Source organism: Salvelinus namaycush, chromosome 21 (genome assembly GCF_016432855.1).
Source record: "Salvelinus namaycush isolate Seneca chromosome 21, SaNama_1.0, whole genome shotgun sequence".
Lineage (NCBI taxonomy): Eukaryota > Metazoa > Chordata > Actinopteri > Salmoniformes > Salmonidae > Salvelinus > Salvelinus namaycush.
Genome location: NC_052327.1, coordinates 29,505,486 through 29,528,115, shown reverse-complemented (window position 1 = coordinate 29,528,115; position 22,630 = coordinate 29,505,486). Strand labels below are relative to the sequence as shown.

At 44.6% G+C, this 22,630-nt stretch overlaps 1 protein-coding gene across 3 annotated transcripts in view; it reads left to right on the top strand.

The window, feature by feature from the left end:
* The window catches only part of LOC120066271 (S phase cyclin A-associated protein in the endoplasmic reticulum-like), a 130,507-nt gene that overhangs the window by 59,805 nt on the left and 48,072 nt on the right, over positions 1–22,630 (top strand). For all 3 annotated transcript variants that reach the window (XM_039017542.1, XM_039017541.1, XM_039017543.1), the window contains one exon: positions 11,405–11,541. In XM_039017542.1, the coding sequence (XP_038873470.1) occupies positions 11,405–11,541 (137 nt within the window). The remainder of the gene's footprint in view (positions 1–11,404; positions 11,542–22,630) is intronic.

Sequence of the window (22,630 nt, the reverse complement as noted above, 5' to 3'; positions counted from 1 at the left end):
AAGAACAAATATATGAAGTTAACTTTATCCCTTAACAATATGAAAGCAAATCTAATTAAATGGAACTCTAGTGGGCATAATATTTATCATGTATGATATATTATAAATACCTCACGTGACTAAGACTAAGCAATTATTCCAACTCTCTATTACTAATCAAATGTTTTGTAATGGGAAACAAAAACATGCTACATGTAGGCAGTAGGCCTTTTAGAATAATGCAAAACATATTATTGACTTTATCTAGCGACTCATACGATGCCAGTCCACTGAATGGACGTGTGGAATGGGTTTAAATTGTGTAAGTTACTTCACAATCAAATTTAAATTAGGCATAGCTGAGGTTGATTTTAATTTAGAACAATAGTGTAATGTTGAATTTTGTGTTATGCCTATTTATCAGCGTTGGTGCTCATTTTAATCATTTGACCACGCGCCTTGCATGATACATTCTCTTTTTATGTTTTACTTTGTAAAGTCAGCCTGCACAGCCAGCCCATCGAAACTATACCAAAATGAATTTCAAACATAATAAGAGTTAGCCTATAGACAAGATTACATTGACAATCTGATGAGTGACAATATTAGGCCTATCAGTTGTCAAATTGTACATGAAGAGATGGGTGACAGATGCAGGGAAAGGAGCATCACTTTATCAAATCCTCCTTCAGTCACATGCAGGTAAAACATTTTGATTTCTATATAGTATCTGAAATAGCACATTCTGCGGTTTATGACTCTTTCTTTTTGTCAACTCAAAATTCAGGAGGTGCAGCTCTTTTTCCAAATTTCACTTTTTCCAAGAATATCCGTGCTGTCCATGCTTTAAGCACATGACCACTGACGTGGCAGCATTGCTCTGGCTACTAAACAAAAACTAGTAACATAATAAACATAAAATTACAATATGCTATTCTATCTTCGATGGATAAATGGGCGATAGAAACTGATAATGGTGCATGTGACTTCAGTTAAGTTTTGGTTAGCCGCCGATGTCCAAACCAAGTACTTGCACAATGGCTTTCCATATCAGGGGAAAGATGAAACAAGGCCAGCGGGTGAGCGACTGTCTGAGACTGTGGTTTTGAGATTCGTGGAGCCTTACATGGGCAAATCTGACCATGGACAACTTCACATTCATTTCCCTGGCAGACAAGTTGATTGCAAAGAAGACTAGCCTGCTCGGAACTGTGAACAAACACGGGCGAGAGCTGCCCCCGACTTTGCAAACCAACATACCAGCGGCGCTGTACTCCACATCAGTGAAGGAGAGTTGTAAAACAACACTCACCGGTGACAAGTAAATAAGTGTTTCATCTAGGGATGCACGATATATCGGTGAACATACCGGAATCGGACGATATTAGCTAAAAATACCAACATCAGTATCGGCCCGATGTCTAGTTTAAAGCCGATGTCAAAGCTGACGTGCATACCTATATAACGTAGGTACATGACGTAATGATGCCATGTAAAATGTTGCGCTTTACGTACAACACAGCATTCCTAACCTAGCCCACAATGTCTGCTGTGTGGATTGAGCAGTCAACAAGTCGAGCAGTCATTTGAAAGAGTATGAAAATTTCAGCGAGACAATTCAAAGGCGAAATCCATTAACTTCTCTTGGGTAGGGGGCAGCATTTGGAATTTTGGATGAAAAGCATGCCCAAATTAAACTGCCAGCTACTCATCCCCAGAAGATAAGATATGCATATTATTAGTAGATTTGGATAGAAAACACTCTGAAATATCTAAAACTGTTTGAATCATGTCTGCGAGTATAACAGAACTTATTTAGCAGGCGAAACCCCGAGGACAAACCATTCAGATGTTGTTTCTTTTGAGGTCACTCTCTTTTCAATGAGGTTTCATTGGGAAACCAGATTTCTAAGGGACCTTCTTGCAGTTCCTACCGCTTCCACTGGATGTCAACAGTCTTTAGAAATTGGTTGAGGTTATTCCTTTGTGTAATGAAGAAGTACGGCCATCTTGAAGGAGGATCACTCGAAGTGTCCTGTTTGTTAGAAGCGCGTGACCAGAAAGCTAGCTACAGTTGGTTTTAATCCTGTATTGAACACAGATCATCCCGTCTTCAATTTTATCGATTATTTACGTTAAAAAATACCTGAAGTTGTATTACAAAAGTAGTTTGAAATTTTTTGGCAAAGTTTACAGGTAACCTTTGAGATATTTTGTAGTCACGTTTCACAATTTGGAACCAGTGTTTTTCTGGATCAAACGCGCCAAATAAATGGACATTTTGGATATATATCGATGGAATTAATCGAACAAAAGGACCATTTGTGATGTTTATGGGACATATTGGAGTGCCAACAACAGAAGCTCGTCAAAGGTAAGGCATGAATTATATTTTTATTTCTGCGTTTTGTGTCGCGCCTGCAGGGTTGAAATATGCTTCTCTCTCTTTGTTTACAATGGTGCTATACTCAGATAATAGCATAGTTTACTTTCGCTGAAAAGCCTATTTTAATTCCGAATGTTGGCTGGATTCACAACCAGTGTAGCTTTAATTTGGTATCTTACATGTGTGATTTAATGAAAGTTAGATTTAGTTAATTTCAATTTGGCATTCTGCATTTTCTCTGGCTTTTTGCCAAGTGAGACAGTAGCGTCCCGCCTAAACTCCGATTTTTGGATATAAATATGAACTTTATACTTTACATGTATTGTGTAACATGAAGTCCTATGAGTGTCATCTGATGAAGATCATCAAAGGTTAGTGATTAATTTTATCTCTTTCTGCTTTTTGTTACTCCTCTCTTTGGCTGGAAAAATGGCTGTCTTTTTCTGTGACTTGGCTCTAACCTAACATAATCGTTTGGTGTGCTTTCGTCGTAAAACCTTTTTGAAAAAGCGGACACTTTGACTGGATTTACAACAAGTGTATCTTTAAAATGGTGTAAAATACTTGTATGTTTGAGGAATTTAAATTATGAGATTTCTGTTTTGAATTTGGCGCCCTGCAGTTTCACTGGCTGTTGACGAGGTGGGACGCTACATACCCTAGTGAGGCCAAGATAATGGAATTCATTGCCCTTGACAATCAACCGTTCTCTGTCGTGGATGATGTTTGCTTTCGCCGACTGGTCGAGCACCAGTACACACTACCAAGTGCGCTATTTTTCAAATGTTTTTCTACCGGAGTTACACAGTAATTGCGTCACTGCTATTAGCTTCACAACATACATACTATTGAACGCCGTTTGGGTTTTTGCGTGTCAAAAAAGATACAGTAGTACTGTCAAAGCTATACAAAAAAGTCTGCAAACGCCGGCCACAAACGATGTGTTTACAATACCGCGTTGGTAATAAAGCATTATTTGTTCGACCACAACTTCTGGGGTAGCTAGCTTTAGCTTGGTACCTAGCTAGCACCAATACAACCATCCTGAAAACAATGACCAGTAGAAACTGCAGTCATTTTCCTTATTCTTAGCAATGATTTAGGAATCCTTGTGAGTAAGTATTGGCTAGGTTGCCACTTGTTCTTCAGCTATTGAAATTAAACTTTAAAAATAAATAGCTAGCCAGCTACTTAACCCTGTTGCCCAAAGCTAACGTTATAAGCAGCCAGCTAGCTTCATCTGGCTAGTGAGGCTCGACCTGACCGGGTTGTGTTGTGAAGCTAGCCACAATAAGGATTAGGCACAATAGTGGAATATGCGGTTTGCCTTCAAAATAAAAGTATGTCATTGACAGTGATGCAAATTAATACAAATAGTAGAATTATGCCATACATTTATTTTGAAGGGTAACCGCAAAGTCCAAAATTGTGGCTAATCCTTATTGTGGCTAGCTTCAAACAAATGGGTCCGACCACCATTAATCAAATAAGAACTGTCTTATAAATTACTGCTGTTTTTAGATGACAGCTAGCTACTGAAACAGATTGTTATTTTGCTATGTTTTTGGAAAAGAACATTGTTTGCATCCATTCTAGTACAGTTAAATTAATCCTTTACAATTGTCCATGCACTGGTGCTTTTGTTTAGAAATACAGCAAGTAAATTCACATGCGCTACTGCCTGGTTATAATTAATATTATTATTTGTATTTTTTTACATTTCTGCCTTGTTAAAAGAAGCTGTAACTGGACATTATTAATTACTATAACTCCTATTAACCTTTCCCCCACATTCCACTGAAAAGGCAGCGCGCGAAATTCAAAAAATATTTATTTGAAATATTTAACTTTCACACATTAACAAGTCCAATACAGCAAATGAAAGATAAACATCTTGTGAATCCAGCCAATATGTCCGATTTTTTAAAATGTTTTACAGCGAAAACACCACGTATATTTATGTTAGCTCACCACCAAATACAAAAAAGCACAGACATTTCTTTCACAGCACAGGTAGCTTGCACAAAACCCCCAAATAGAGATAGAATTAGTCACTAACCAAGAAACAACTTCATCAGATGACAGTCTTATAACATGTTATACAATAAATCTATGTTTTGTTCGAAAAATGTGCATATTTCAGGTATAAATCATAGTTTTACATTGCAGCTACAATCACAAATAGCACCGAAGCAGCAAGAATAACTACAGAGAGCAACGTGAAATACCTAAATACTCATCATAAAACATTTCTGAAAAATACATGGTGTACAGCAAATGAAAGATAAACATCTTGTGAATCCAGCCAATATTTCAGATTTTTTAAGTGTTTTACAGCGAAAACACAATATAGCATTATATTAGCGTACCACAATAGCCAACCACACAACCGCATTCATTCACCGCAAAGGTAGCGATCGCAAAAGATATAAAATTATTCACTAACCTTGACAAACTTCATCAGATGACAGTCCTATAACATCATGTTACACAATACATATATGTTTTGTTCGAAAATGTGCATATTTAGCGGTACAAATCGTGGTTTTACAATGTGAATACGTAGCCAAACTGCACAAAATTATCCGGATATATTTCTGACACTCACCTAATCTAATCAAATAACTCATCATAAACTTTACTAAAAAATACATGTTGTACAGCAAATGAAAGATACACTAGTTCTTAATGCAATCGCCGTGTTAGAATTCTAAAAATAACTTTAGTACGACATACAGCTTACGTTATAGCGAGACAGCGCCTGCAATGAGGGCGGAAAATAGTACTAAACATTTTCCACAGAAATACGAAATAACATCATAAATGGTTCCTACTTTTGCTGAGCTTCCATCGTTGTTTGGTTTTAGAATGTCCTCTTCTCCTGTCGAATTAGCAACCAAAGCTAGCCAAGTGTCGCGAAGTTGTCCATCTTCACCAAACGCAGAGAACGGAAAACGCCAAAACTCCCGATAAACGTTGAATAATCTGATAAAACTATATTGAAAAAACATACTTTACGATGATATTATCACATGTATCAAATAAAATCAAAGCCGGAGATATTAGCCGTCTATACCGAAAGCTTTTCAGAAGGCAATCCAGGGTTCCTTCCCGCGCCTTGCTGGACAAAGGAAATTTGGGGTCGCGTCATTCCAAGAGCTCTTGTTCGACCTCAGATCAAGCTAGACACCCCATTCCACCTCCCACTGCCTGTTGACATCTAGTGGAAGGCGTATGAAGTGCATGTATATCCATAGATTTCAAGCAAATTAATAGGAAGGCCCTGGAACAGAGCCTCGATTTCAGATTTTTCACTTCCTGACAGGAAGTTTGCTGCAAAATGAGTTCTGTTTTACTCACAGATATAATTCAAACAGTTTTAGAAACTTGAGTGTTTTCTATCCAATAGTAATAATAATATGCATATTGTACGATCTAGAATAGAGTACGAGGCCGTTTAAATTGGGCACGATTTTTTCCCAAAGTGAAAATAGCGCCCCCTACACACTAACAGGTTAATGAATCTACAAATAAAGTTAATGTTTTTATTGTAAGGGAAACTAAAATGGGCAATAGGCCTATGTTTTTTTCTAGAATTATACAAACATATCCTTGACTCTATATAAACAAGTCATCATTTTTTTTTTTAAAGTAGCCCCTTTCTCTCCCCAATTTCATGATATCCATTTGGTAGTTACGGTCTTGTCCCATTGCTGCAACTCACCTACGGACTCGGGAGAGGCGAAGGTCGAGAGCCATGCGTCCTCTAAAACACGACTCTGCCAAGCCGCACTGCTTCATGACTCACTGCTCACCAGCTGCACCAATGTGTCGGAGGAATCATCAGCTGCACCAACGTGTCGGAGGAATCATTGTCCAGCTGGCGAACGAAGTCAGCTTGCAGGCGCCCGGCCCACCACAAGGAGTCGCTAGAGCGCGATGGGACAAGGAAATCCCGTACCGCCTAACCCGGACGATGCTGGGCCAATTGTGCGATGCAGTGCCTTAGAACGCTGTGCCACTCGGGAGGCCCCATGAATATTTATTAATGCAATTAATCCTTTACAATAGTTTATGCACTTTTTATCAATAATTTATTCATCAAGCATGTTTGCGTGCCTTGCATATGCATCTGATGCTAAAGATGGACACCCGGCAACCTTCTCTAGCGGGTACTTACAGTGCATTCGGAAAGTATTCTGACCGCTTCACTTTGTTACAGCCTTATTCTAAAATGTTTTATTTTTATTTTTTATTAATGTATTCCCCCTCATCAATCTACACACAATACCCCATAATTACAAAGCAAAAACCTTTTTTAGATAAAAATAAAAATAAATAAAAAATGTATTTTTAAAACAACGGAAATATCACATTTACATAAGTATTCAGACCCTTTAATCAGTACTTTGTTGAAGCACCTTTGGCATCGATTACAGCGATTCTTGGGTATGACGCTACAAGCTTGGCACACCTGTATTTGGGGAGTTTCTCCCATTCTTCTCTACAGATCTTAAGCTTTGTCAGGTTGTATGGGGAGTGTCGCTGCACAGCTATTTCCAGGTCTCTCCAGAGATGTTCGATTGGGTTCAAGTCCGGGCTCTGGCTGGGCCACTCAAGGACGTTCAGATACATGTCCCGATGCCACTCCTGCGTTGTCTTGGCTGTGTGCTTAGGGTCGTTGTCTTGTGGAAGGTGAACCTTTGCCCCTACGCTGCTTCAGGGATGGTATTGGCCAGGTGATGAGCGGTGCCTGGTTTCCTCCAGACGTGATGCTTTGTATTCAGGCCAAAGAGTTGAGGCCAAAGAGTTCAATCTTGGTTTCATCAGACCAGAGAATCTTGTTTCTGGGAGTCCTTTAGGTGCTTCCGTCTTGCCACTCTACCATAAAGGCCTAATTAGTGGAGTGCTTCAGAGAACGTTGTCCATCTGGAAGGTCCTCCCATCTCCCCAGAGGAAATCTGGAGGTCTGTCAGAGTTACCATTGGGTTCTTGGTCACCTCCCCATCCAACCTGACGGAGCTTGAGAAGATCTGCAGAGGAGAATGGGAGAGACTCCCCGAATACAGGTGTGCTGTAATGCTGTAATTGCTGCCAAAGGTGCTTCAACAAAGTACTGAGTAAAGGGTCTGAATACTTATGTAAATGTGATGTTTTAATTTTTTTTATATATATATATATATATATATATCTCCTGGAGTCCAGGAAACCACTCACCCAGAGGCGGCGCTCCTAGTGGCCGGAGACTTTCATGCAGGGAAACTTAAATCAGTTCTACCAAATCTCTATTAACATGTTAAATGTACAACCAGAGGGGAAGAAATTCTAGATCACCTGTACTCCACACACAGAGATGCGTACAAAGCTCTTCCTCGCCCTCCATTTGGTAAATCCGACCACAACTCTATCCTCCTGATTCCTGCTTACAAGCAAAAATTAAAGCAGGAAGCACCAGTGACTATGTCTATAAAATAAATGGTCAGATGAAGCAGAAGCTAAACTACAGGACTGTTTTGCTATCACAGACTGGAACATGTTCCGGGATTCTTCTGATGACATTGAGGAATACACCACATCAGTCACTGGCTTTATCAATAAATGCATTGAGTACGTCGTCCCCACAGTGACTAAGTACATACCCCAACCAGAAGCCATGGATTACAGGCAACATTCGCACTGAGCTAAAGGGTAGAGCTGCTGCTTTCAAGGTGCGGGACTCTAACCCGGAAGCTTACAAGAAATCCCGCTATGCCCTGCGACAAACCATCAATACAGGGCTAAGATTGAATCATACTACACCGGCTCCGACGCTCGTCGGATGTGGCAGGGCTGGCGAACTATTAGACTACAAAGGGAAGTACAGCCGCGAGCTGCCCAGTGACACGAGCCTACCAGACGAGCTAAATCACTTCTATGCTCGCTTCGAGGCAAGCAACACTGAGGCATGCATGAGAGCATCAGCTATTCCGGATGACTGTGTGATCACGTTCTCCATAGCCGACGTGATTAAGACGTTTAAACAGGTCAACATACACAAGGCTGCGGGGCCAGACGGATTACATGGACGTGTGCTCCGGGCATGTGCTGACCAACTGGCAAGTGTCTTCACTGACATTTTCAACATGTCCCTGATTTGAGTCTGTAATACCAACATGCTTCAAGCAGACCACCATAGTCCCTGTGCCCAAGAACACAAAGGCAACCTGCCTAAATGACTACAGACCCGTAGCACTCACGCCCGTAGCCATGAAGTGCTTTGAAAGGCTGGTAATGGCTCACATCAACACCATTATCCCAGAAACCCTAGACCCACTCCATTTTGCATACCGCCCAAACAGATCCACAGGTGATGCAATCTCTATTGCACTCCACACTGCCCTTTCCCACCTGGATAAAAGGAACACCTATGTGAGAATGCTATTCATTGACTACAGCTCAGCGTTCAACATCATAGTACCCTCAAAGCTCATCACTAAGCTAAGGAACCTAGGACTAAACACCTCCCTTTGCAACTGGATCCTGGACTTCCTGACGGGTCGCCCCCATGTGTTGCTACCTACCCTCACCACATCTGCCACACTGATCCTCGACACTGGAGCTCCCCAGGGGTGCGTGCTCAGTCCCCTCCTGTACTCCCTGTTCACCCACGACTGCATGGCCAGGCACGAGTCCAACACCATCATTAAGTTTGCAGACGACACAACAGCGGTAGGCCTGATCACCGACAACGACAAGACAGCCTATAGGGAGAAGGTCAGAGACCTGGCCGGGTGGTGCCAGAATAACAACCTATCCCTCAACGTAACCAAGACTAAGGAGATGATTGTGGACTACAGGAAAAGGATCACCGAGCACGTCCCCATTCTCATCGACGGGGCTGCAGTGGAGCAGGTTGAGAGCTTCAAGTTCCTTGATGTCCACATCAACAACAAACTAGAATGGTCCAAACACACCAAGGCAGTCGTGAAGAGGGCACGACAAAGCCTATTCCCCCTGAGGAAACTATAAAGATTTGGCATGGGTCCTGAGATCCTCAAAAGGTTCTACAGCTGCAACATCAAGAGCATCCTGACCGGTTGCATCACTGCCTGGTACGGCAATTGCTCGGCCTCTGACCGCAGGGCACTTCAGAGGGTAGTGCGTACGGCCCAATACATCACTGGGGCAAAGCTGCCTGCCATCCAGAACTTCTACACCAGGCGGTGTCAGAGGAAGGCCCTAAAAATTGTCAAAGACTCCAGCCACCCCAGTCATAGACTGTTCTCTCTACTACCGCATGGCAAGCGGTACCGGAGTGCCAAGTCTAGGACAAAAAGGCTTCTCAACAGTTTTTACCCCCAAGACTCCCGAACAGGTAACCAAATGGTTACCCGGACTATTTGCATTGTGTGCCCCCCTCAACCCCTCTTTTACGCTGCTGCTACTCTGTGTTTATCTTATATGCATAGTCACTTTAACCATACCTACATGTACATACTACCTCAATAAGCCTGACTAACCGGTGTCTGTATATAGCCTTGCTACTCTTATTTTTAAATGTATTTTTACTGTTTTATTTCTTTACTTACCTACACACACACACACACACATTTTTTCGCACTATTGGTTAGAGCCTGTAAGTAAGCATTTCACTGTAAGGTCTACACCTGTTGTATTCGGCGCACGTGACAAATAAACTTTGATTTGAAATACATTAAGGCACTTACATTTACATAAATCAAATGAGAACACTTTCTCTCTTTCCTTCCTCGAAGAACTCCTCAGAACAACACTGCAGAAGTCTTTGTTTTGGTGACGGTCTTAGTTTTTGCAACGAGACAGCCACTTATAGCTGCCGCTGAGAAAACGGAGACTGGAACACTGACACAAAATACCAATTGCCTTACAGAGGTGAAGAGCACACCACCTTGTACTAACTGATGATTGGCTAGGGGATGAGAAACCACTCCCCCTCCAATACAGCCTCTGATTACGAAAACAACAATCACAAATTGCCATGCCCCTTTATTAATCCTGGTTAATGTGTCAATCATCTGCAATTTATGAGCAGTCAGCAGTTCACACATCAAGTAGGCTACTGGGAAGACAGACTTAAAGTAGTTGGCCCTAGCTAGCAAAAAACAAGAACTATACAACAGATTAAGATACATCCAGGAGTGATAAGTATAATTTTGTATCAGGAGTCCTTTAGCAATAGAATGAAGCACTGCAGTGTACTAGTTATATGGCACTGTAACTGTAGTTATATTGCAAAATTACTGCAGTAAAAATATATATATTTTAGACATATTTTCAGCATACTGCACTCTGACTGCAATCTTTTTTGTAAGGGTCCTTCTGATTGATCAGGTTGATAACAAATCAATAAGTCAAAACAATGAAACCGTATGAATTGATTCCTGATCCTGTTTGTGATCACTATTGCTCATGGATTATTGAGCACTTTAGCACATGGTTAACTGTAGGTCTTCTCTAGCTCTAGTGTGCTTATGATGACACCGTTCTTTCAAGGGTTTCTTCTGAAACCCCTGTTGAAGCAGCAGGTACACTGCCAACACTTAACAAAAATAAATGGAATGCCTCATGCAGGCTAGGCTGCTGAATGGATACTGTTATCTAGTTAGACCATTCCATCCTCTAGGATTCTGGATGACAGCATAATTGGGTAATTGATTTTTTTGCACATACATCATGATTTTTAAATTGAGTTACATCCCTCTGTCTCCTGGTGGAGTTATCAGCAGCATCTGATCTGACAGACCTGGTGTGGCGCATTCTAGACTGGAAGCAAAACCTCTACCTAATTCAGCATTACCATGGGTGCCAGGCAGCAGGTGGACTCACAGGCTTCTCAGTGCCAGAGGTTATGTCTACCAAGGAAAAATGGGACCCTAGATAATTGCCTGCCTTTTTATTTAACCTTCTTTCCCCACTCCTTGTGTCCATTACAATTTCATATCAGCATCACATTTGCTTACACTGTTGGACACATTTTTAATAATGAGATTAGTTGTAATGAAATGTTTGCATGTGTTTCAGGAGCATCTTTCCTTAAAGAAGTACATAGTTGACATTGTGACGGACAGCACTGTCTCCTCTGAGAGTGTGAAGGACGGAGAGGAGAGGCAGAAGGCACGTAAGAAGGCAAAGAAGCTCCGCGGACGCATGAACTCCAGGTGATGCATCCATCTGTCCCTCTTCTCTCTCCCTCGCTCTCTCCCCCTCGCTCTCTCCCCCTCGCTCTCTCCCCCTCTCTTTCTCTCTCTGTCTGTCTGTCTGTCTGTCTGTCTGTCTGTCTGTCTGTCTGTCTGTCTGTCTGTCTGTCTGTCTGTCTCTGTCTGTCTGTCTCTGTCTGTCTCTGTCTGTCTGTCTCTGTCTGTCTCTGTCTGTCTGTCTCTGTCTGTCTGTCTCTGTCTGTCTGTCTCTGTCTGTCTCTGTCTGTCTCTGTCTGTCTGTCTGTCTGTCTGTCTGTCTGTCTGTGTGACACCCTCTCAGGCATAGAGGACAGCGCTGCCTTCGGCGAGGTGCTTTGAGTGACAAGGCGATGGAAGCAGACGTTATGTGCATCACAGCTGTCCACAGAATAACACTGATGAGCTTAATTTATGGCCACTTTCTGAGATTGGGGAAGAAAAATGGGTATCGATCTGAGGCCCTGGCTTTCACCTGTTAAGAGCTCTCCCCCTAATTGCTGCCAGGGTTCTGCCAAAACTGAAGCCGCCTCCAGTGGACAATAGTATGTTAAAGTATGTGTAAACCATGCCTATTTTTCTTTCTCCGGGCTATTGATTTTTAAATGAAGTATCAAAGAAAATCTATAGTAATCAACAAATAGGAGGCAACGCGCCTCCGTGTCAGATCCCAGGCATGGGATCAATCAGTTTAGTAGCCTGTCACAACAAGGGAGGAAGGAAGGGGTTGGGGGGCAGGATAGGGACACGGCAGAGTAGAGAGAAAGTTGTGGGATGAGCTGTTTGTCACGGGGCAGGTTGGACTGTGGCGGCCTGGGTGGTGCAGCACCTGAAATGACATATGTCTTATGCGCATCGTTAACTCTTTCGAGCAAACGGTCCTGTATTGTAGTCACTTTTATTATCAGGACAATCACTCACCTTGTGATGGATCCACTTTGTTATACAGTCCATTTTTAGCAGCGCCCGCTAACATTTTAACTTAACTCAGCTTCTCAGTATATGTCCGACTTATGTTTTATTTAAAGTGGACTGGTAGAGGGGGCTGAAGTATCCAACATATTAAATATTTAGTACTTTATTCTATAGTACTTCGCTTTCAGTGAAGTTTGTCATGAGTGTTTCTGTTCCCTTATGGAGGAGCTTGCTGCTGAGAAAGTGAAATGATCTGCCTCTGTTCACCAGCCCTAGCCCCATCCCCAGCCCTCTCTCTCTCAGTCCCAGCTCTAACCCTGCTGAGACTAGCACTCAGAGGCACAAGGCTTTTAGAGGTAGTAAATAACACAAAGCCCCAACTAGCATAAAGGTGAGCAGTTCCATCGCTGAGTGGAAATGAGCCATTTTATTGGAGCATGGCAGGGTGTCTGTAAAATGCAAGAGATGTTTTCATTGGACTCTGAGGCGGGCTTTTATCCCCTCCATCATAAATTGCTGAACACAGTTTAACCCACATTTTGGCAGTTTGGCTGTCTTTTTTCCTGTAATATTGGGCTGCTTTTCTGATGAAAATATGCTCTTGAAAAGGCATGTAAGTAGCATGTCATTTTGCGTCGGGATGCGTTCTGAACTTTGAAACATGGATTTGGAAGTGTGTACCTGCTCCTGTAGTGCATGCCGTTTGGCTGTAGCCCGCTGTGCGTGTTTCCCTTGGCTGGGAACAGAGTCAGTAGTGTGTTAGTGGAGCTCAGAAGGAGGTGGGCACACAAAGACACCCCTGTGTGGAACCTGGATAGGTCATCACAGCAATACTCCTATCACCCAGTAGAGGAGCTGAAGGGGTCCATATACACACAATGTTCCTGTGAGATGAGGCCCCAGGGAAACCACTAGAGGTTTCAGGCTCATCAAGCCAACTTGTAGTTAAAACAACCTGTCCATTTGGGTCCACCCCGACTGTTTAGCTGTTTTGCCATAATGCACAGTATATACAGTAACACAGCATCAAACAGTAAACATGTAACAATATAAAACTAAATTGGTAACTTTTTGCCTCCAAAGGTAGACATTTTTACAGCGTTGGCTCTCTTTAGTCAGTCAGGGCCAGCCCAGTCCAGATTAATAAAGAGCAGACTGTGATGAATTAATTATTAGTTCTGCATTGTAGATTTGTGCTTTTTCTCTTATTGCTGATTACTAATATTTATAGCCGCAGCCCATTTAGCCGAGCCTGCTGCCGAGCATGATGAATGGCTCAGCAATTGCTCCCCGTTTAACCTGAGCGGGTGTAAACCTGTCAGAGATGAATATTGTAATATTAGGAATGACAAACGGGCCAGGTATAGTTCAAGTTCTGGTGAAAGGAAAGCAGCAGCATTTCTTTATTCAGTCGTCTTGGAGGACATGTTAAATAATGTGATAGAATGATGGCCCTCCGTCACCCCACTAGCCGTTTAGCTGATCGGTTTACTCAGAGTGCCTATAGCATTTAAGGACCCTGACCTTGCCTTCACACCACATCTGAATATCTCGGGGTAATGCCTCTTTTGTAATGCAATTTATGGTCTGTTCTCACGGTAAACAATCTTTCTGTTTTCATACATTCGGAAAATACAGTACTAATAGCTTTTCATGTTAAGTTTCTCTCAGCATTGGGAAAATGCATACATCCTTGGTTAATCCAGTAATCTTTGTGTGGGAATGTACATACACAACTAGGTTTCACATGGGGGCCACATTTTTCGGAGCTAGTAGTCGGCAGGCCAGAACATAATTTGCATATAAAATATTAGCACAATTAATAGGCCTACACAACAAATTGAACAAAATGTTTTAACACATCTGATGAGTACATTTAAATGACAGTAACATAATAATTTCGATCTGATTACACTAATAAAATCCCCAATGTTTCTATTAAGTTATTATTTTTGTCTATTTCTCTGTGCTGTGATTAGTGGGGAGAAACAGGTCTACGTAGCCTACTGTAGGCTATATTTTTTTTAATGGCAACATTAGTTCAAAACAATTAGCTTGCTAGCAAGAGGAAAATGTCACTCTCAAAGTAGAACCACTTCATCCACTACATATCTACTATGAACATCAACCACTCCTATCAAAAAAAAGGTGGATAATGAAAATCTAAGTTTCAGGGAAGAATGGACAGAGATATGCGTTCATCTTACAATCTTTCGCCAATGTCAAGCCAGTGTCTTATTTGCAATGAAAATGTCGCTATTTGAATTATTTGTTATCTCAGACGTCATTATGAATCAATGCATGGCACTTTCAAAGTGGCCTTCCTGCCCCAGACAGAGAAATTGAAGTGTTAACTGCTAGCTACACACACGGCACAAGAATGCTCCTTTGTGGCCTGACCCAACAATAGGTCTCAAGTGCCTCCCTAAAAGCTTCCTGAGGTTTAACCAAACACAACATGCCCTTCACAGACGCACAGGTATTTTGGTACATTGTGACAGTTTTAGAGGAACTGTCAAACAGGTGCCCCTGTCTGCGTCAACAGCCGGTCGCTACATCCATGCACTGGCGGATGATGTGCATAGGATTGTTCTAGAGGGGCTCAATCAGGCTGAGCATTTTTCACTGGCTATTGATTAGTACTGACAACACCGACGTAAGCACAGTTGTGTGTGTACATGTCTGTTATTTTGATGGAAATGAATTTCAAGAATAGCTGCTGGCACTGATTCCCCTCAAAGAACACCACCATCATATTCACAAAGCTGGAAGAATTTTTACACAACATGTCATTCAAAAAAGTCAACGGGGGGCAGACACAGGGGCCTGGTCAGCAGGTTGAAGGAAATTGCCCCCCCCCCCCCCACAAATGAATGGCTTGCATTGTCTCATCCATCAGAGTGTTTTATTAATTTTTTATTTCACCTTTATTTAACTAGGCAAGTCAGTTAAGAACAAATTCTTCTTTTCAATGACGGCCTAGGAACGGTGGGTTAACTGCGTTGTTCAGGGGCAGAACGACAGATTTTTACCTTGTCAGCCGGCTTTCACATAATCGAGGACTGCCTGCGCATCAAAATCACATCCATCACATCCATCTCAACCGACATCCACAAGATTGTGTCCGAGGAGAAATGCAACTTTTCCCATTGAGTAAGTAACTTAGTAGCCTAGTTGACTTTATTTAGTAAATACTGTCATTTATTGTGAGTGCTTATCCAAGGCTATTTAGGTCTCACGCTGACATAATTTTCTGTTTGTTCTGTCATTACAGGAGCAGGCTAGCCCGAGTGTAACGAAGACGCTGTGAGTCGAGGTGCAGATGAAACGTTTAATAAAACTACTAACATGGAACGAGACAACACAACAGTAGTGCGTATGCAAAAACACGGGATCAATACTGACTGGGGATGGAACCTAAGGGAGTGCCAGATATAGGGGAGGTATTGGAGTCCAGGTGTGCCTCATGATGTACAGGTGCGTGTAATGATTGATGCAAGGTGTGGGTAATGACGGATCTTGTGGTTAGTATACCGGTGACATTGAACGCCAGCGGGGAGGAGCGGAAGTAGATGTGACAGTACAATCCCCCCCCCCCCCCCTGGTCGCGCCACTCCAGCCACAGGCTGACGCCAACCAGAGGGACGGCCCCGAGGATAAGTAGCGGCGAAGGTGGAAATCAGGGATAATGTTGGGATCCAGAATGTCCTCCACCGGAACCCAACACCGCTTCTCTGGGCCATACCCCTCCCAGTCCCCAAGGTACTGAAGCCGACCCCCACAACTTTGGGAGCCCAGTAGAGATCTGACGGCATAGGCCAGACCACTCTCGATGTGGAGGGGTGTCGTGTCGGGACCCTGTGGTCCCGTGTGGCTCAGTTGGTAGAGCATGGCGCTTGCAACGCCAGGGTTGTGGGTTCATTCCCCACGGGGGGACCAGGATGAATATGTATGAACTTTCCAATTTGTAAGTCGCTCTGGATAAGAGCGTCTGCTAAATGACTTAAATGTGGAGGACAGCATCAGCTAGGGGACCGGGAACCACCGGCCTGAGAAGGGCGACATGAAAAGGTGAGATACGGTAGTTACTGGGAAGCTGTAACCTATACGTCACCTCGTTGATCCTCCGGAGAACCTTGAACGGCCCCACAACCGGGGACTCAGCTTATTGCAGGGCAGGTGGAGCTGGTGTGCTGGAGTCTCACATGAGCATCACTCCACACTTCTTCTGTGCGCCTGAACCACTCATCAACCACAGGAGCTTCAGTCTGACCCTGTCGGAGCCCGGGCCGGCTGAAAACCCAGAACACAATGGAAGGGGGTCAACCCAGTGGAGCAGTGAGGTAGCGAGTTCTGGGCATACTCTGCCCATGGAAGGAATCGAGCCCACTCTCCCTGATGGTCCTGACAGTGACTCCTCAGGAACCTCCCCAGCTCCTGGTTCATCCTCTCCACATGCCTGTTGGACTGAGGCCTAAATCCGGAAGTAAGGATGACCGTGACCCCGAGCTTCTCCATAAAGGCTCTCCATACCCGTGATGTGAATTGGGGGCCACGGTCAAAGACGATGTCCTCCGAAAAACCATAATGCCGGAAGACCTGCTGGAATAGTGCCTGAGCGACCTGGAGAGCAGTAGGGAGACCAGGAATAGGGATTAAACAACAGGATTTAGAAAATCGATCAACAACCACCAAAATGGTGGTGAAACCATCAGAGGGGGGTTCGGTAACCAAATCAATGGATATATGGGACCAGGAATGCTGAGGCACGGGAAGGGGAAGGAGTTTCCCTGCTGGAGTGTTCCGGGGGATTTGGTTTGGGCACATGTGGATTAGGAGTTGACGTAGCGAGTGACGTCCTGCGTCAAGGTGGGCCACCAGTACTTCTCAGAGATGGAGTAGTGCAAGAAAAACCTGGATGTCCAGCCTCGACAGCTGTGTGTGCCCAGGTCAGCAGCCGATCCCTTATCCCCATGGGAACGTAGATGCTCTCAGGAGGACAGGTAAGGGGTGCGGACTCCCTCTACAAAGCCTGGCGAATGTCCACATCTTGTCCCAGACCACTGGAGCTACGACTCGGGAGGAAGCTCGAATCGTAGAGACTGGACAGGGCATCGACCTTGGTGTTCTTTGAACCTGGGCGATAGGTCAGCGTGAAGTCGAACCTTGTGAAGAAAAGGGACCACGGATTGCGGATTCAGCCTCCTCGCTGTCCGTATGTACTCCAGGATCCAATGGTCGGTGAGGATGACAAATTGTTCCTTGGCGCCCTCCAGCCAGTGTCTCCATTAATGCCAACTTCACTGCCAGGAGCTCTCGATCGCCGCCATCGTATTCCTCTCCATGTGCATATTCTTAGAGTAATATGCACAAGGATACAATTTCTGTGGCTTACCCTGTTGGTGAGGCAAAACTGCCCCCACGCCCACCTCTGACGCATCCACCTCCACCACAAAGGATATCATGGGATCTGGGTGTTAGAGCAATGGGGCGGAGGTGAAATGTCCTTGAGGAGACGGAAGGCCTTGTTGGCTGCTGGGCTCCACACCAACCTACAGGGCCCAGCCTTAAGGTGAGAGGGGCGGCGACAGAGCTGACGTTCCTGATGAAATGGCGGTAGAAGTTGGCAAACCCCAAAAACCGTTGTAACCCCTTTATGGTGGTTGAGACTGGCCATGACCTGACCACATCTACCTTCCTGTTGTCCATCCACACTACTTGCTGGCTGATTTGGTAGCCTAAGAATGAGACAGCGCTCTAATGAAGTTGGTACTTCTCAGCCTTGACGAACAGGTGGTTAGCCAGGAGATGTTTCAGGACTGCTTGAACGTGAGTGATGTGATCCTCCAGGGTAGCCGAGTAGACCAAGATGTAATCGATTTACACGATGACCTGGCATCCGAGCATGTCCCTGAACACCTCGTTAACGAATGCCTGGAACACTGACGGAGCGTTGGCTAAACCAAATTGCATCACCAAGTACTCGTAGTGACCAGACATAGTGCCAAACGCAGTCTTCCACTCATCCTCCTCCCGGATGCGGATGAAATTGTAAGCACTCCGCAGGTCCAGTTTGGTAAAGAACCAGGCCCCGCGGAGCTGTTCGATGGCTGCCGGCACCAAAGGGAGAGGGTATCGTTACTACTTGGTGATTTCGTTGAGTCCTCGGATAATCAATATATGGATGTAACCCTCCATCCTTTTTGGCCATGAAGAATTGGACGTGCGGATGAAACCTTGTTGAAGCGCCTCTTGGATGTAATCCTCCATGGCCTGGGTCTCAGCCACCGACAGAGGGTAGATGCGTCTGTGCGGAGGCGTAGACACCGCCAGCAGTTCGATGGCACAGTCCCAGGGGCGATGAGGGTGAAGACAGGTGGGGCGGGTCTTGGAAAATACCTCCTGCAGGTCCTGGTATACCTCCGGGATGTTGGGCTGAAGGGCAACCACAGGACTCTCAACCGACTTGGAACCACAGGGAATGGGGAAGCAGGACCTCCGGCATTCGTGGGACCAGTCTGTGATTCCCATCCTCGACCATGAGATGGTGGGGTTATGGCGTTGAAGCCAAGGGAGGCCGAGGATGATCTTGTGACCCGGTGCACTGGTGATGAAGAAGGGGATGTTCTCCTGATGAATGGACTCCACGGTGAGGGTGAGTGGTTGGGTGATGTGTGTGATGGTTCCGGATCCTAATGGCCAATTATCAAGGGCTTGAAAAGGAGAGGAGAGCGGGTAGGAGATGGTAGGAGATGATGTTAAGAGAGGAGGCAAGGGTCTAGTGTGATGGACACCAAAACGAGTTTAGCAGAAAGTGATGAAGATGGAATACTCACTCCTGCCCTATGAGGTGGAAGATCACGTGACCGTCCCTCTGCTCTTGTGGATCCCGGCGTGGGGAGGTGTGAGACCCCTACCTCCATGGGTTCAGGCTCTGATCCAGAGTTTTCCCTGAGGGAGGGGGAGAAGCGATGAGAGTACCGACGCTCCAGTAGTAGGTTATCTAGACGGATGGCCATCACAATGAGTGCGTTCAAAGTGAGGTTGTCGTCTCGACAGGCCAGTTCCATCTGGACCTCATTGCGCAGACCTCTTTGGAATAGCGTACGAAACGCCGGCTCGTTCCATCCGCTGGATAATGCTACTGTCCAGAAGGTGAGTGTGTACTCGGCAGCTGTCTGGTCCCTCTTGCGTAATTGGAGTAAGCGCTCACCCCACTCTCTGCCCTCCAGGGGATGATCAAAGCCCCGCATATGAATATAGCTCCTCTCCTCTCTCCCAGACGTCTGTGGCCCATTCCAAAGCCTGCCCAGTCAGCAGAGAAATAACAGTGGCAACCTTGGAGCTCTCGGTGGTGGGGGCTCCCCTCTGGTGCGTAAAGTAGAGGGAGCACTGAAGTAGAAAGCCATGGCATTTAGATGGGGTGTCGTCATATTCATCTGGGAGTGACAAATAGGCATCGCTGACCTGAGTAGGTTGCTGAATGTGCTGTTGTGCTGGCTCGCTGGGTCGACTGGTTGTTGAGTATCCTCCGCTAGTTGATGGTAACGCCTCCCGGGTATGTTCGAGAAATTGCACACTAGAAGAACCTCTCCCATAGCTGTCCTCAATTGTGCCAGCTGGTCCTGGTGTTGACGTAGAAGGTATCCCTGCTCGTCGACTGTCTGGGAGATATTTTGTTCTCCTGCTGCTTCCATTGTTTGAGTCAGTATTCTGTAACGAAGACGCTGTGAGTCGAGAAGCAGGTGCAGGTGAAACGTTTAATAAAACGACCAACATAACAGTAGCATCTATGCGTAAACACAGGATCAATACTGACTGGGGAAGGAACCTAAGAGAGTGCCAGATATAGGGGAGGTAATGGGAGTCCAGGTGTGCCTCATAACGTACAGGTGTGTGTAATGATTGATACTAGTTGTGCGTAATGATGGATCCCAGGACCGGTGGTTAGTATACCGGCGACGTCGAACGCCGGAGGGGAGGAGCGGGAGTAGACGTGATACCGAGACTCCTGATACAGACATTAACAGACATCGCCTTTTTTCCTTTAAATTATTGTTTTATGTAGGATGCTGCATTTTGGGCTAGCTGTCATTGTAAGTAGGCCTAATTAAAACATCCCACTTCTATTAGGCCACATTTCTTTATTGTGAAAGATGCCGTTAAGCCTCAGCCAGTTGTCATTTTATATAGGCCTAGGTTTAGAAGAAATAAACTCCAATTAAGCCCTCTTCTTGTTTGTAAAGTCAAATTGAAATGAAGATTATTGTTGAAATGAATTACTCCACTGGTGTAGTTTTTATCCATCTGTTTACTGTCGCCTGCATTCGCTATCCTCATGAATGAAGTTAACATGTAACTTTTGCATTATTTAGGTGGGGTAACTTCCTTCCTACATCGCAGGTCCGAGTTGTTTAAATTATTATAATAAAAAATGATAATATTGCTGGCGGGCAACACTGACCTACAGTGACAGTCGGCTCTGAAGCCCTGTGTTTCTGATCGAATTACCTTCCATTAACCCACCCAAATCCCTCTACAATACTGTATGATATTACATTTACAAACGCAGGTTTTTTCACAGAGCACTGTATGGATGTTGGATGTCCTAGCCGTGTCTGAATCCTGGTTTAGGAAGGCCACCAAAACTCCAGAAATGTCCATCCCTAACTATAACATTTTCCGGCAATATAGAACTGCCAAAGGGGGCGGAGTTGCAATCTACTGCAGAGATAGCATTTAGAGTTCTGTCATACTATCCAGGTCTCTGCCCAAACAATTTGAGCTTCTAATTTTAAAAATCCACCTTTCCAGAAACAAGTCTCTCACCGTTGCCGCTTGTTATAGACCCCCCTCGGCCCCCAGATGTGCCCTGGACACCATATGTGAATTGATCGCCCCCCCATCTATCTTCAGAGTTGGTACTGTTAGGTGACCTAAACTGGGACATGCTTAACACCCCGGCCATCCTACAATCTAAGCTAGATGCCCTCAATCTCACACAAATCATCAAGGAACCAACCAGGTACAACCCTAAATCCATAACCATGGCCACCCTCTTAGATATCATCCTGACCAACCTGCCCTCTAAATACCTCTGCATTCTTCAACCAGGGTCTCAGCAATCACTGCCTCATTGCCTGCGTGCGTACTGGGTCCGCGGACCACCCCTCATCACTGTCAAACACTCCCTAAAACACTTCAGCGAGCAGGCCTTTCTAATCGACCTGGCCCAGGTATCCTGGAAGCATATTGACCTCATCCCGTCAGTAGAGGATGCCTGGTTGCTCTTCAAAAGTGCTTTCCTCTCCATCTTAAATAAGCATGCCCCATTCAAAAAAAATGTGAACTAAGAACAGATATAGCCCTTGGTTCACCCCAGACTTGACTGCCCTTGACCAGCACAAAAACATCCTGTGGCGTTCTGCATTAGCATCGAATAGCCCCCGCGATATGCAACTTTTCAGGGAAGTCAGGAACCAATATACTCAGTCAGTTAGGAAAGCTAAGGCTAGCTTTTTCAAACAGAAATTTGCTTCCTGAAGGATAAATTCCAAAACGTTTTGGGAAACTGTAAAGTCCATGGAGAATAAGAGCTCTTCCTCCCAGCTGCCCACTGCTCTGAGGCTAGGAAACACTGTCACCACCAATAAATCTATGATAATCGATCATTTCAATAAGCATTTTTCCACAGCTGGCCATGCTTTCCATCTGGCTACCCCTACCCTGGCCAACATCTCGGCACCCCCTGCAGCAACTTGCCTCCCCACTGCTTCTCCTTCACCCAAATCCAGACAGCTGATGTTCTGAAAGAACTGCAAAATCTGGATCCCTACAAATCAACTGGGCTAGACCATCTGGACCCTCTCTTTCTAGAATTATCCGCCGAAATTGTTGCAACCCCTATTACTAGCCTATTCAACCTCTTTCGTATCGTCTGAGATTCCCAAAGATTGGAATGCTGCTGCAGTCATCCCCCTCTTCAAAGGGGGAGACACTCTAGACCCAAACTGTTACAGACCTATATCCATCCTGCCTTTCTAAAATCTTCGAAAGCCAAGGTAATAAACATCACCAACCATTTTGAATCCCACCGTACCTTCTCCACTATGCAATCTGGTTTCCGAGCTGGTCATGGGTGCACCTCAGCCACGCTCAA